Source organism: Diadema setosum, chromosome 17 (genome assembly GCF_964275005.1).
Source record: "Diadema setosum chromosome 17, eeDiaSeto1, whole genome shotgun sequence".
Lineage (NCBI taxonomy): Eukaryota > Metazoa > Echinodermata > Echinoidea > Diadematoida > Diadematidae > Diadema > Diadema setosum.
Window position 1 is genome coordinate 37,247,002 of NC_092701.1, and position 16,870 is coordinate 37,263,871.

The 16,870-nt window shown below is 37.6% G+C and overlaps 1 protein-coding gene across 1 annotated transcript; it reads left to right on the top strand.

The window, feature by feature from the left end:
* The first annotated feature begins 1,301 nt into the window (after positions 1-1,301).
* Positions 1,302-15,998, top strand: LOC140240783 (uncharacterized). The gene is made up of 13 exons (XM_072320555.1): positions 1,302-1,538; positions 3,534-3,635; positions 5,935-6,072; positions 6,555-6,650; positions 7,639-7,872; positions 8,665-8,813; positions 9,425-9,523; positions 10,402-10,471; positions 10,922-11,045; positions 11,699-11,823; positions 13,067-13,114; positions 13,718-13,911; positions 14,880-15,998. The coding sequence occupies exons 1-13, from the start codon at positions 1,419-1,421 to the stop codon at positions 15,238-15,240; spliced, it is 1,860 nt and encodes a 619-aa protein (XP_072176656.1). The 5' UTR covers positions 1,302-1,418; the 3' UTR covers positions 15,241-15,998.
* The last annotated feature ends 872 nt before the right edge of the window (positions 15,999-16,870 follow it).

Genomic DNA, 16,870 nt, shown 5'->3' on the forward strand with positions numbered 1-16,870 from the left:
GAGTACTGTTCTGTGGCATCCGTAACACCATGGGGGGGGGGGGGGGGCTTTCAACATTCCTTGATGAGCAAAATGGTATATACCAGTCATCCTGTGTCTGATCACCAGTGATTGAATAAACATCCTATCAAAAGTTTGTTGATGGAAAAGTCAAGTACAGTTCAGTTGAAATTTGATGACTTATCAAGTATCCATGTCAGCCTGTTTCATCTGGTTCCGTCTTTGATTTCCTCTAAATATGCTTCCTTTCCTTCTGAAAATGACAGTCGTTTTGAGCAGAGCTCAGTTTGTGAAGAAATGTTGAAGTGCCATCTATCCATAAATGTTTTCTCCTTTCATGAGGCTATTACAGGTGAAGCAGGACAAATAATGAATTTACTATCACATGCTAAATTCATATGAATGCAGAGATTTCACCACATGCCTACTTCACCATTTAAAGAAATTTCATCCCAATGAAAATGTCATTAAGCAAACAATCCATACCACAGTACTTAGTTATCCACTGTATGATACTATCCCATGATATTCAGGATAAAGTGTGGTACTGGAATGATTTGTAAACAAGAAAAGCACTCTGAGAGCGCAGACCTCCGCCAAGCAGCTACTTTCCACCATGATCTTGCTCTTCCATAGAGATCAGTGATTTCCACCCACTGAAAAATCGCCCGATTTCCCAATATAGAAGCCTTTGTTACGTCATAAACCGTCAGCTGCGCGGCACGCCTCGCCCCAGCAGAAACTAGAGCACGCACTTTAGTGCGCACGTGTAAACCTCAAATACGTGCAGCCTGAACTCCCAAGTTCATTGACCCTACCTGTCAAAATATCAAAAATCCTTCATAAATTCCCCCAAAATTCTCGGATCACTACCAAAATTTAATCATGATCAGTTACTTGTATCATTCTAAACCTTTCCTGCAAGTTTCATCCAAATCCGTTAACTACTTTTTGAGTCATTTTGCACACGGACAAACTAACTAACTAAATAACAAACAAACAAACAAACAAACAAACAAACAAACAAACGGTAACAAAAACATAACCTCCTCCCTTGGCGGAGGTAACAAGAGAAAATGATGTAGTAAAGGTATTTGCCATTACAGTGATAGGAGCTTAACTGATGCCAGTCATTATTAATGCTGAGAATACTGAAATTCTCTCTTTAGTATCTTACTAGTGCCTTCAGCAAACATCAGCTGTATTGTGTTGCACATACCATGTTTTAGTATGGTACAATAAAAGTTCAATGTAGTTATGATTGACAATGATCTGTTTTGTTTGAATGTATGCAGGGAAATTATCTAGTGCCCTCCAAATGAACGGACAATGGTGGTGAAAGGCGCAGCCCAAGCGGTCCAACCAAAGTTAATCGGCTCAGGGTCGGTTTTCGCAGAGATTGCCAGGACGAGGGCGACATGTGGAACATCACCGTAGCAACAATCATGGCTTCTCTTGACCTGGTCTATAGTAACCTCACCTGCCCCAACAACTGCTCCTATCGGGGAGAGTGTGAAAATGGCACCTGCGTCTGTGTGGTGAGTATACAGTGATCGTTAGTCACATGATGATGTGTGGCATGAATAGTCTCTGATGAATGAATGTAACGTAAAGCGACTCCCCCATGACCCTGAGTCCTGTATTCAAATGAGGGCAGTGTGCATTGTTGATGACTCGGGAGCAAGAGGAAGCCTTTCAGTACATAATGCCTGTTTAAGAAAACCAAACCCCAAGAAACAAATCTTAGCCTATTATAGATGTGTGTCTGAGCACTGTAGATCGTAGTGATAGAATGGTTTTGGTCACCTATTTCTGTACAGAACCTGCATCATTGCAAAGGAGCAGCAATTTTATTTCATTGAAGATTGCAGTATTGCAATTGACTAGAAAGACATTGGATAAAACCAAAAGTGTCAAGAGTGATACTGTATAAGCTGTTATTTTTGTGAGGGTTTAATTTTCGTGAATTTCGTGAATCACATTTGGATCACAAATTCAACAACACGCGATGCCGAAAATGTCGCCATGCACTGGGAGGATAATACAAATTGTCTGTGTCAATTCGTGAAAACAACATCTCACCAAAGTGTCTGTGACCTCATTTGCGAAAATATCTATATGTGAAAATAATGCTCAGCCGCAGTTAAGACATCTTGTCTGTATTGATGTGATCATGCACCATGCCAGCACACACACAAAAAAAGGAGGGTGTTATCATTACCATGACTTGACACGTACAGGTGTACCTGTCTGTGTATAGTCATTACCTATATAGATAAATGCCCTCTGTATACCTAAATACACTTGTAGTCATTTTCTTGTGTTACATTGAAAGCTGTTTCCTTGTGGCTCTATTACTTGCCAAATGCAGTGAGCTCTGAAAGTCAGGTAAAGGTGATCAGTCATCCAGAGGTGTAAAGAACATCTAATACAAATCAAAAGGAGAGGAGAGGTGTAAATTGCTTTATGTTGAGGTGTAAAGGACTCACAGGGCAGTTGCCTTAAATGGCATTTACTCATCACAGCACTTCCAAGCAGTGTAAAGTAGTTTGGCGATTTTCCCCCAGAAAACTGGCATGGCAAGATAATTATGTAACATTTTCCTAATTTCCAAACCTTTTCACATTACGATACTCTTCACTCAGCAAACTTGCTTGGTATTAGCTGTCAGATTCTCATCAGACTCAAAAATGTCGGAGGAAAAATCATCCCTTGAAAATCTAAATTAGTCTTCAAATTGTGTGCAAATTGCAAATTTTGAAGGAAATGTAGGCAAAATCAGTTTTCAAATGAAATTTGGTATTTTGCCACATTACTTTAGATATGAAAGCATTCCCTGTATGTGTGTGCTCAAGGTTGACTGTGCATAGAATGTGTTTAGTAATAAACATAACAGTGGACTCTGCCAACAGGTGGTTGCCAACAGGTGGTTTGTGTAGAAATCCAATGGCATTGAACTTTTCAAATCAGTATGTGTCAGAAAGTCTTTAGTTGCAGTTGAGCAGGCAATTTTACATCGCATAAAATTTTGAATATTACAACATACCTGAGTAGTGCGAAAAATGAGTGTATTCATAATTAATAAAAGAAAAGTGTTCTAGGGATACAACTCCACTGGTTGATTGTAATGTATTCTTATTAAATATCACAAACTTTTGAGTGAATGAATAATGCATCAAATGATTGTAGAACTCAAATGACGGATATCCTTCACGTTGAATGCCAATAACACAACATGTGTGTGACCATCAGGAAGAAGTCAATGCTAAATGCTTTGTGTATTTACTATCTTACAAGACCGTCCTACTTCCTCAGTGTCTGACTAATCTATATCACATATGTGCACATTTAAAATAGGATAACAGCTGTTAATCGACAACACAACAGTGCATGTGTAGTGTGCTGAAAGGTAGCGGTTGCAAATTGTCAATGATCTTGTCTGAGTAATAAGGTGGAGTGATTTGATTGGAAACGTGCATGCTGGGAGTTGCAAACGTTTCGTTATGCCTTATCTTGTTTCTGTCATGACGCAGGTCCAGTACCAAGGAGGAGAATGTGAAGAGTTAAACAACACATACTTCATGGCATTTGGCTCCATTTTCTTTCTCCTTGGCATCGTAGCATTGATACAGTTGGTAAGTCATGGGATGTAAAGTACTTGGCTGATCCTGACCATTAAATACAGGATGTTATTAGAGGACATGTTTAATAGCGGTCATAGTTTAAACTTTTTATGACTTCCTGATTACAATGTTTACTTTGTCATATAGTCAGCAAACTGAAGACTTGCCAATGAGCAAAATGTACATATTTAAGTGTTTTGTAGAATGCAGTTTATTTTTAGCTTTTGGGTAGAATAATATCTGATTAATGTTTTATCTTTTTCTTGTTTGCATTTATGCCATGCACAACTCTGTTCTTCCCCGAAGGCAGAGTATGTTCGAGTAAAACTGTAGCTACAACACAGCCATACCATTTTACACTTAGATGAAAATTGCCTTGTAGGTAAAAGAAACCCCAAAACAAAAAACAAACAACAACAACCCAACAACAAATATATATAATATTTCATATGTTTTATATATACAATAGAGTGATATATATCGTCACTGGGGTGACAAGACCTTGTATCTGCAATTTTGGTGAAAATGACTTTTTTGGATTAATGGTCAAATAATGGGTTAAGTGATATCCTGTCCAAATCCCAACTGTTTTACTCAAAAAATGAAGCCACCACGGCATGTCAAAGGAAAGGCTATCCCATTCACCACAGTGCTTTGGCCGCCATGTTTTTTGGCTCTCCTGAACAGTCACATTTTGTAGATACGAGGTCTTGTCGCCCAAGCGACGATATATCCTTTTAATGTTATAGTAAAAAAGCATTACTGAATGATATGTTAAGTTACTACACACAATATATTTTCATTTTCTATATGATGGCAAATTTATTGTTTACGGTTTATGTATTTTCCAAGAAAACATTTTGACTGCAAAAGTGCAAGTTAAATATTGTGTGTTATAGTGTAATCAAAGTGTTTGAAAAACTTTTAATACTCATGTTTCTTGATATGTGCTTCACTGCATCAGTGCAGGAAAAGTAGATGAAATATTCTTGGATGTATAATGTATGCCCTTCTTTAGATCAGCATGCAATGATAAATTTTCTGGTTTGCAAATTTGATACAGATAATGCCTGCCCTCTTACTGAAACATTCTGTGACAGATTTGGATCTTAATAAACATGATGTAACATTTCATACCATGTCATTATTTATGATACATTTTTATGACCTCTCAACTTATTCACTTCTATTTTAAGTAGCATTGGCTTTATAATCATTTGGTATTCAAAATGTTATATCTCACATTCCCAAAGTATGTATTCAAAACAATAACAAACAAAATTCAGAGACAGGTAGATTGTGTCAAATTACCTTCAGTGTTTACCTTCCTGCAATTTTCTCTTCTCAAATATTGTTGACTTTTGTAAATGTGTAACAAGTGTTTGCACTCCTAGAGAGAAATGTTTACTTTGGTTGTACTTGTAACATTGGCAGTGATTTATGTGTTTTGACTGGCATATTTTCAACGGTTTATTTGACTTCAGATAACAGCCCATGGATTGCATTCCACCCAGTGAATCAAGAACTCTTTTAGGCTTTTGTAATCATCCCTAAGTCTTGGCAGGGTGATGCAAAGCCATTTGCCAACTTACCTTGGGAAACTAAAATTCACATAAATTTGCAAAGGTTACCACATGTAATATGAATTTTTACGTGCATGTTCAAAGTAATGGGCCCTTGTAGCAGTATGGCTAAGGGAGAGAAATTTATGTTATGTCATCCACTGGGTTCAGTTCAAGCCTAATCTCACAGAACATACTTCTAGAATAACAACAAAAATCTCTTTGAGTATGCAGATAAACAGCAAATTCTCTGATTTATGGTCACGAAGAATTAAATGCTTCTCTGGTAGTGTATACCTAGACTGTTAGTTTGGTTTTGTCCAAATGCATTTTAATTATCAATATCATGTGTTCTGGAAAAATGTATTCAACGCTCTGTGTGATTTTGAGGAGACAATCTTCCCCCAAACATTCATTGCCTTCTAGGACTATTCTTGAGACCAGTGAACATGGTAAGGGATATATATTTTTGGTCAATGTGCATAAAAATATAAATTTGATAAACAATACCCTGATACTTCCATGAATGATGTGTAAGGGTACACCCTACTGAAATTTTCAAAATCTGATGGGAAAATTGAGAAAATTTGCTTAAGCATACCCATACATTTTACCGTTCTGAGATTCTGCCCAAATTGTAATTTGTTACTTTAAATTTGTGTTTTGTTGCTGTTCATGCGTGAATTAATGTGCCCATAAGAGTAAGCGTATTGTTCACACCTCACCTTTCACCTTTCACCTCACAAAAGATACTGACTATGGTGACAGAACAACAGAGATCCAAGACCAACTCCATCAGAGCTGCGTGTAGCATCACTACCCAGAAGACACTCTACATCATGGTGATTCTTGCTACTTTCAGCAGGGGCCTGTATTTTACCCTCATGGTAAGCTTAATTGAAGTTACCAATCAAACATTACGAGATGATTTCAATCATTATCATTGTCATTATATAATAATATATAATATAATTATTATAGTTATTATACAATAGTAAATAATAATAATAATAATAATAATAATAATAATAATAATAATAATAATAATAATAATAATAATAATAATAATAATAATAATAATAATAATAATAAATTATAATATAAATTATTGTTATTATTATTATTATCATCATCATCATCATTAGGTAGTTGTTGTTATTGTTGTTGTTGTGGTTGTAGTAATAGAAGTAAATGGCGTAGTGTCATTACCACCACCACCATTATTTTCATTACTGAAGTTCACATTAAATGCACATTCGTGATCTTTCTTAATACAGAGTCATTGTTTGATAACAATAGGGGTAGAGTTTACAATTCTCCCTGTGAGTTGTTTCAACAATTTAGATTTGAATGGCTCGTATTTCTCCAGGAATACATCCCTCACCACTGGGCTGCCAACCTGCTCAGTATGTACTACCCCTTCCTCCTCTCCAGCTGTTCTCTGTGTGTCTGCTTCTGGGCTGAGGTAAGGCCAAACTCTCACCAGGATCTCATTTCTTGAAAGACAATAAGATGGCAAATTGTGCTAGAATAGCAACTTCTTCTAGCAACAGCCAATCAGGGGGCAGGTCTCTTGTCATTACCCTGGCACTTGCCATAACAGTGAGAATTGCTACCATAGTAACTTTCTATGAAATGGAGCCTACGTATAGATATTTCTTCTTGTGACAAATAAAGACATGGATCCCAGTGTATCTGTTGTGGTCCAGTAGTTATCACTAAAGACTGTTAATCTTGAGGTCTCTGGTTCTGATCTACTGACAGCAGCTGTCGTACTAGCAAGCCAAGTTTTTCAGCATTAGGCTGTAGCCTTTCTAAGTTGATTTAAAGTCAGAAGTCCTGTCTTCACTTGCCTTAAAGTATTTGATTACTTCAGGGGTCACAGCAATTTAAAGGAAGCTCAGTGTGGCCCACTGTCCTTGACAAAAAGATGTTAACTTTAAGTTGTGTCTTTGTCAGAGACTTGCATCAGAAGACCTCACAATAACATACTTTATTAAAGTTTGAAAGATTTGAAGACAGTGAAATTTGAATATGAGAAAGGTAAAACATTCAAGTTTGGATTTGGAACACATATCAAATTCAATGTACTTCAGCTAATTGCCTCATTTTGTAGTTTCCTTAGCTTTATGAGGATACTTCGATGAAGGAACACGTATAATGTATTGATGTAGAACTTGATAAGAGCTGTGTTTTGTCATGATGTACAGTCAAGAGTTAAGTGCATGCTGCTCATTTGATTTCAGTGATAAATTCTATACTTCTTCCTCTTATGTTAAAGTAGGGAGTTTCCCTTTTAGTTTCATAACGTTGGTATCACAACAGCCTTAAAGTGGAGGCTCACATATCCTCTTCGTTGCAATTTTTTTCTGAAAAAGAATTGTTTTACAGCATGTGTTAAGAGTTATCATTTCTTAAGACAAATATGTAAAATCTTTTTCATTGGTATCCAGGCGTTCCACATCACCGACAAAAGCTATGAGCATCCTGGGTCGCTGTCCAAGTCACTGGTCTACTTCCTTGTCTTCAATGCTTTCCTGTATGCTGCCCTCATTGCCCAGTTTGTTGCATCAGTGTTTGTCACCGAACCTGTCTTCCTAACCAAAATCTGCCAAGGATTCTTTGCCACTCTTATCTTTGTTGAAGTCATCCTCTTCCTGGCGTACGGAGTGGAGGTTTTCTTTAAGGTGAGGATACTCTGGATAAATCTTTGCTCTCAATTTAGTATCCTCTAAAACCACTCTAAAAGACCTGGTAGTGTGGGGAGATAAGGTAGGCTCGATTACCAGGTAAATCAATTTTCATTTGCTGCCCACTGGGGCTCATTTGAAAACCATGACTAGTGCGGACCTGTGAGAATTGAATTGCCCCTCAGTGAATATGTGCACTGAAACGTACGCTCGTCAGTAATGTTAAAACACCAGTTGAATCTTTAGCTGCCAGTGTGCTGCGTTAAAGCTGTACTCAATTTGTTTCTGGAATTTTCAACCATATTTGACTGAGGCCAGCCTTTTCATTGCATGGTCATCCCACTCTACCTGTGCATTAGAACTTGTGAAGTACTATAAAGAAAAAATCCTCCCCCCCAGAAAAAGAAAAAAAAAAAAAAAAGAAGAGGTAGCCAAACACTGATGGGGTATTTCATGAATTCACATTCATTCCAGACATATCAGTTGACTAATGTAGTCTTACCTGTGCTGTGTTGGTTTCTGCCTAGAGGAATGTGAGAATACAGACAATTCAGTTTATGTGTAAGAGTCACCTGTCTACAGTGGCCACCTTTGTCTTTTCCTTGAGCAGCAGCATCAAGTATAGGGTCAGCTGTATTTCCAATAATTCAGCATGTTTATTTGATGATAGTTGTATTAAATGAAACCTCCATCCCTTCCCTCTTCATTCATGTCTCCCTGTGTATGTATTGTAATGCCCAGACTCATTCCATTTGCTAATTGTTTATGATTTGTATTTCTCATTCCCAGGTTAAGGGTGCCTTTGCCGGTGCCAGTAATTCCCTGGATCCCCGAACCCTGCACCTGTCCCGCTTTGGTCTCCTCTTCCAGGGCACCCTTCAGATCTTGACTGCTTTTTTCCTCATGATGAGTGTCACTGAGGCAAAGTGGAATGAGAGGTGAGTCAGGTGATGCCAGCCCATTAGCCTTCAATCAAGGCACTGAGGTTGCTCTCCTATCTTGTACAATGCTATCTTGTATCATTTTATAGCACAAAATTATGAGAAACCTGTGAAGTAAGGAACTTTATCACTTGTGGGAGTGTAGTGATGCAAAACTATACTTAAAATATGTAAACATCAGTCAGCAGAAATTCTGTTAAATAATTCACTTAATCTCAACTGAGCAAAATTTGCCAATCTTGCTTCAGTCATGGGTAGGCAACTAAGCCAGGCCTCTCCTTTGGGATCACATCTCTTATTGGCTGATTTTAAAACAAAAGAAAAGTTAAGGAAGTGATTGAGACACTGGAAAAGACATTTGATACTCTACTATAACACAGCATGTCTTACATGGTGAAAGAAAGTAGATCACATAGTGCATTGATATGCTATTTTTTTTTAAAGCACCATCATTTATGTATGTTAAAATCCCGCTCTGAATTTCTTGTATTTAATGGTTACAATGAATTGAATTGAATCAAATTTAATGTAATTGTGGGATCCCTGATTGTAGAAGGATACAAAGTGACAAATAATGATGATTGTTAGCCTTTTTGTATCGATCACAGCATCCCTCTAGTACAGCGCAACTCTTATGTCGTCATCTTTCGTGTCGTCGAACTCGGTATGGTGATGTGGTTCCCCTGTGTCCTCTGGAACTGTAAGAGGTAGGCAAACCTCATGTACAGCACATGAGTGGTACAGGCTGATTATGTTGGCCTGTGTATGTCATGTGAGACTTCAGTGTAGATTGATTTTAGCAACTTGGCCCATTTTATCTTAGAGACTTGAGACTTATCCTGAGGCTCATTTTACATTCTTTGAAAATGTTGAGTTCATGTTCATCTTTCCATCAAACTAGCAAACACATTCAGACTACCAGCCTTGCCATTCAGGTATCATTGTCAATCTGCAAAAGAAATTTTGTTGAAACTAACCTATTACAAACAGTGATTATTATCAGTCAAGGTTGCATTTCCTGTGTACTTTGCTACAAAGTGTCTAACTTGTGATAATGTACCAACTATCAACACTTGCAAACTTCCTTTGAATGCGACATCAAACATTCAAACATTTCAAGTTTTGGACAATTTAGTGAAGACCCAAAATACAATGGGTGATAATGGCTGGCAGTGTTGGGTCAACACAATGTTTAACTCCTTTGTGTAGAGTTGATTATTGTGAAAGTTATGTGTGAGCTTCATTACAGATTGATAATCATCTGGACATTAGTATTCCTCATGCTGGCTGGGCCACTTTGTAAATTCTTCTCCTTTCACTAATATTGCACAAGAGAATTAGTTTCTTTCTAGGAAAAAAAATGCCAACAAAACTTTGCACAATATTTGAAAAAAAAATGTAGAATTTGTAAGACAAGTAGACATAGTTTTATCCAAACAGCCTTGTTCTTACACATCCTCATGTGTGTTGTATCAAAATGCCATACTAAATGAGTATGATTTTTAAAAGTTTTTGCTTACTGGTGTTTGACTGTCGGGATTGTAATTCTTCTCATTGTTTTCTAACTTTGATATTTCTATGTCAGTCCTGAAAAGTTGTGGATATTGAACCCTAAGACCATCTTGAGGAATCACAGTGATGAGGAACATCCAGCAGTAAGTACATGTGACCACCTTGTGATGAACATGGATGAACATGTGATTAGCATCATATAATGAGCAGACTAACAAAAGTATGAACTTTCTGTATTCATGAGGTGACATTATAAAGTTTCCCCCTGGCATAAGGTATTGCCAAGGGCTGTTCAGGGGATAAAGGGTTAATTTCTGCAGAGACTCAAGCCCTTCTGCTTTTGGCAGGAAATCTTCTAGACTTGAGCATTCTTTGTTCTGACTGCGCCTCCTGTAAATTTCTGCTTCCTTTACTGATATCGGAGAGGAGAAAGAAGTTTTGTGGGGGGGGGGGGGGTTAAGAAAAAAAAATCTGGCAAAACTTTGTGCAGTAGTCAGAAAAAATGTAGAATTTGATGTATCTTTCAATCTTGAACTTTTAATCATGCGTTAACTTGGCGGAAAGTACATTGCTTTCCTTCATCCTCTTCACAGCCTGTTCTGTCTGTGCAGAGGGAACGTAAGGAAGGTACATCGCTGCTCAGTTGTCGTAGGAAACAGGAGATTCCAGTCATGCCAACCTACCAGAGCACCCAATCACGGGGTAGGACCAGCACAGGTCAGCATTATTATGATGTATTGTGTTTACTTCAGTTTTTGTTATTTCATTCAATTTTATTACATTTCATTAATTCCATTTCATGTAGCATTATTCATTTCTTTGTGTAGTATTTGCCATCATGTTTGAGAGCATTTGTAGGTGTATTTCATTTCATTTCAGTTTGTGTTGTAGTTTCCTTTCTGCTACCTTATTTCATTCTGAGTTATTTCTTTGTGTGTATCTTTGTGTCTAGGTTCATTTTTCTTGTTTCTAATTAATATTGATATATTATACTGCTTACTGTGGTAGATAAAATGAAACAACAACAACAACAAAGAAAACCCAACATATTTTGACCTCTTAATTAAGCGAGACCTCTGTTGGCTTCTCAACATAAAAATGACCAAAGATAATTGAAAGTCAAAAGATATATTAAAAGAAATTTGAATGGAAATGAAAGAAGAGGAAGAGAAATTTGTCCAGAGGTCTGGAATGTGTGTCAGTGTGTGCATCTAAGTTTGTAAGATGCTAATGTCTTATTCTGCAATTGAGTTTATTGAATATTCTGGTCATACATTCATGGAGCATGCTTTTTGAACAATTCATGTACATGACATCCTTTTGAATACCAGTAGAGTGACTAACATTCTGTTTGAATGGTCTCTGCCCAGACCCAGACTGTTGGATTTGCTACGATAGAGACAACCCGGCCCTGGGTCCACTCATTACACCCTGTACCTGTAAGGGAGATATGGCCTTTGTTCATCATGAGTGTCTTCGCAGGTGGATGCTGGAGGTAATGCAAATATAAAGTAATATGGACTGGCTGTGAGGGCAACATTTATATAATATAGACTGGCCTCGAGGGAGATACCAGAAAATATTGCCCAACTGAAAAAAATATTGCCCGAGTCAAAGATGAGGGCAATATTCTTTCAGTGCGGGCAATATTTATCTGGTATCTCCCTCAAGGCCAGTCAATATCATAATTATTACCTATCCCCCTAGGTAAATTAGGAAAATATGTGAATACGGCTATACACTATGATATAGATCAAGCCACATTTGACTACCTGTAGATCATCCACATGTTGAATAATTGAAAAATTGTTCATCAATGTATACCATTTAACTCCAACTTCAAAGATACATATGTAGTTGTAACAGGCGAACTTCAAACATCTGAACGTTTTTACACTTTATTTTTACTTCTGTTTAAATTTGGAGGGTTGTAAAACTGATGGTCACTGTGCAATTTATTGAGCACAAATGGACTAGTCATTGTTTGACGTGTAGTGCTGCAGGAAGTGGTTGACCTTGTATGAGTTGATATATCGGCGTTCTTCTGCGGTGCGTGTAACCGACACGCAGCGACGTCCTGGAATGTTTTCTTTTTGTGGTCGATCAGAATGTTTACATTTAAAGCAGGGAGGCGGGGAGAGAAATACCATTCTTTCTCTTCCCACCTCCCTGTGTTAAGTGAATGGCGAAAATTGGCAGAGGCAAAAGACGAACGAATATTGACTACTGACCTTTGACCCTGCAATATAACAACTGCTGACCTTTGACCCTGCCAAATAACAACTGCAATTGCCTTGCAAAACTACCTCGTATAGGTAATAATAGAATATAGTGCTGGAACTATGGCAATATTTCCTCAGTTGAAAGTGGGTACAACATGGTGCCCAATGCAGTGCTCTCATTATACTGACATGCCAGTGAAATATGATAGCCTTCAAGTAGGGAAATGAACTTTACATAAGAAGTCTAGAGTGTAAGAAGGGGATCGTTTTGATTCTTTGGTTTGATGTTGATACATGTAGTTCATCTATCAAGGTTATATTTGTGTCTGAAATGATGTGAAATAAGGTTTAAGTTTAGGATGATTTTTATTTTGCAGCAGTAGTGAGGTGTATTTTTCATTTTTATGTAGTCCTTTTTCCTGCAAAATTAAATAAACAGTCATGTTATGTTAAGTTGATCATTTGGTGGCTATCATATTGTATGTGTCCTTTTTTCTTCTTCCCATTTTGCTATAGTTGGATGATTCTCCAGAGGCAGTGCGGTGTAAAGTCTGCAAAAATACTGTAAGTGATTGTATGATGCACAACATTACAACCAGTCGGTGCTTAGACAACATGTCTCCTTGGCTCATTATTGGAGCAGTGAAAAAAACATGCACACACACGCACACACACACACACACACATGCAACAAAAAAAAGAGTTTATTTGCGTATGTGTAGTTGAATAATCCTCTCAATATCAATTTGAACTGTGTTGCTGAAAGTACCATATTTTTTTTATAATGTGTAAGATGAAGATGAAGGAGAATTGAAATATAACAGTACACATAACAGGGGCAGAGCCAGGAATTTTGTCAAGAGGGGGTGCCTTTACAGAATTAAAGGGCGCGCACACACCCCTCCCCCTTTTTTCTTTTTCTTTTTTATTGTTTTTACAAAAAAATAAGGGGGGGGGGGCGCCCGGTGCAATCCTCCCTGGATCCGTCACTACATACATATGTAAGGACATCCATATTTGAGGCAAACATACATTTCTTTTTTCCATCATATCCTCGTTGGCTTTTATCAGTAGAGTTTACTAAATTTTAAAGTGCTGTTGATGCTTGTCATGGTTAAACATACTCTGTGTCTCCTCTCTTACTCCTCTACCACTTGTTGTGTGTAGTATGACTTGAAGCAAGGTAAAGTGAGACTCTACCAGGGTCTGAGCACACGTGATGCCATGCTGTGTCTGGTAGCCTTCTCAGCTATGGGTGGTGGACCAGGAGCAGTGTACGCTGTCCTTCAGGCTTACCCTTCTAGTACCATCAACATCGTCACCATTGGACTCTGTGTCCTCCTGGAGATGACATGTCTCAGGTATGACAGTTTGGCTTAAATACTCTACAAGTAGAAACTTTTGCTCCATTTTGCCTAATCCATTTTTCAGTGCAGGCCACTTTCATTGAACCTGATTTAATTGTAGATAAAAATATTTCTGCACTTATTTTGATTAATAGCCCTGAAATTACTTGTGTGGTGTTAATTTTGTAGCAATTAAATGTAATGCATGAAATGTTCAGAATTTATGATGTTTTACAGCAGCATACAAATGTGTGGGCTGTTTCTTTGGAGCTTATAGCATAAGAAATCTGTGTAGAGCAAAAGTAAGTTGATTTAGAGATAGTTCTGACAAAGGGTCACGCAGAATACTCTGGCATACCCTTACAAAACCCTTCATTGTGAGAAAGATACTGAATATTAGACATTTTGTAAAGTGATGTGGGACATGCTCTGTATGAGATCATGCTAAACTGGTAGTCAAACACATATCATTTTTGTACTGTTCTGCATTTTATCATTATGTTACATTACTTTGCCAGGGAAATCTAAATCGATGGTTATTTCTGCTTCATTTATATGCGATTGAAGGAGAAATTTGATAAATCTGATCTGTCAACTACCAAAGTGTTTTAGTAGCAACTCTTTTGTTTTTTCAGTCAAACTCATTGCAAACCTCTGTTAGGAAGACTTTCTTCAAAATATCAAATTTCAGCTTTGTGCAACCCTACTGTAGCAAATATTGTTAGAATTTGTTAGAACACAGTGAGTTTGTGACCTCAAACTAATATTTTCAGTTAGGTAGAGCCACTCATCCAACTTCAATTGATGTCCATATGTTACACCATCAAGTCCATGATCTATAGATAGAAATGTTGAATAAATACTTGCCCCTTGTAGTGATATTGTGGGGCCATAAAAGTGAAATGTTATAGTGCTGCTAGGGTAGCTTCTATCTCTAATATGTTTTTGGACGATTTCTTCTTCCATTTGACAAATTTATGCAGATATCTTGGCTACACGTTGTCTCATGCCTACAAGAGAGCTAAGATCTTCTCCATGAAGATATTGGGCAAGAGTTCCACAGCTGTCATCATGGAGAGTGAGGGAGATACAGCGGACAAACATGGACAGGAGAGTAAAGCTAGACATTCAAATGACTCTTACCGTTTGTCACAGGACAAAGAGGATATCAAGGTGACTGAGGCTGACCACTGTGAGGGTCAAGAGAATCCCATCCAGTCTGATGGAGGTGGAGGAGGAGAAGGTGTGTCATCCGAGGTCAAGAAGGGAAGCGATCCCCTTGCAACGCAATGTGTGTCCTCTGTTACCGTACAGCATCACCGCAATGGAAGCATAGTCACATAGCTCTCCTGAGGATGAGGACTCAGCATTGTATCCTAGGTCTGTGGAGGATTAGGACTCAATACAATGAAAAGACTATAAGCGAGGCCTACTGAAGATCAGGATTCTACAAAGTGAGAACATTGTAACCAAGCTGTCATTGAGATCAAGGATCCTTGCCAAGAACACACCAAACATGTTTGAAAACTAGGTGGACAAAACTTTTTTGTTTTTGTTTTGTCATTCCAGCAAAGTATTTTGAACTCTTGGCTGTGTTGTTACTAGTAGGTGATTTTTATCACAACTCTTGCTGAGCTTGGCAGTTATCATCAGAATGCTATTCTGGTATGCTTTCCAGGAATAGCCTTCACACCGCACAAAGAATGAGAAATGTACCAGAATGGAAGAGGGACCAGACAGACAGAGACTATGTCACATGTTGTACAAAAACAACTTTTTTTTTTCATTTCACATCATGTGATCATCTAGAGAATCATGCTGCTTGATCTATTTTAGTGATATCACAAGGTCATTCTTCACAAAGCATACATGTATTTGCTTTCATCACTGAATCATTGAAATGCAAGATTTACCCTGATGTCATTCTTTTGAATTTAGATCTCTTCCACAATGCCTTAGGAACTACCTAGAGAAAATATGTGTGGACCAGAGAGTCATATGGTGCACATGTGATTGTGGAAAATGTGTGGAAAGATGTTCAGTGACATGATTATTTACTGACAGTGTTGGGGAATGCCAAGTTTTTGCTTCTTACAGTGAGAACAAAATATATATATATATCCGCATGAAACAGTGCAAATGGGATTCATGGTTTTGATTTGATTTGTTTGCTTTTGTTACTGTAGACCCTATTTACACTTCAATTCACAATCACTGTAATTTTTTGTGACCTGGAAAGTGATTGTTCTTACTTCCGATGTATAAGACCTATGTCTGTCTGCATACCAATGGACAACATGTTGATTATCAGTAACATCAGGCAACAGTACTTATGAGTTGTCTTTTTTTGTGTTCATGAGATATGAAAGGTGGATAATGTTAAGTGCTTTATTTTTTTCTTCAATGTTGACTCTTCATTCATGACCTGTTGTGAATCTTTTGCCAAAAATGAGCTGCAATAGAATTTGTCTTTTCTTCGAGGCAATATTTTTCTGTTTCTTTGTTTCTTGATTTTGTTTTCATGTAATATTATGTTCATTAAGTTCATATGTCAGAGCCACAATCTTTATGTTCATTGTTTTCCCATTACTGCACATAAGACTGAAAACTAACATGCATATTTTGCATTTTTTAGATTGATTGATAGCGTAAGAGGCCAATGTGTTACCTGTTTTAGCTTTATAGAAGGATGGTTCATGAAGCTGTGTGCATGTGCCACCACAGTGATATCTGATTTAATATATAAATGCTTGTGGAAATTCACAGAATAGGTACAAATTCCATGCTTTATGCTGTAGGTGTCTCAAAATTTACACATCGGTATCCCACAGCCTACAAGGCCTTTGTGATTTCTGTATGACGTCTATGGCAATGTCAGTATATCGGATTGAATGTGTTACTTCCCAAATCTGCTTGGGCCAGTTGTATACTAATAATGATTCGTAGCTTTGGGACGTCATTATTTTCGCTGGAT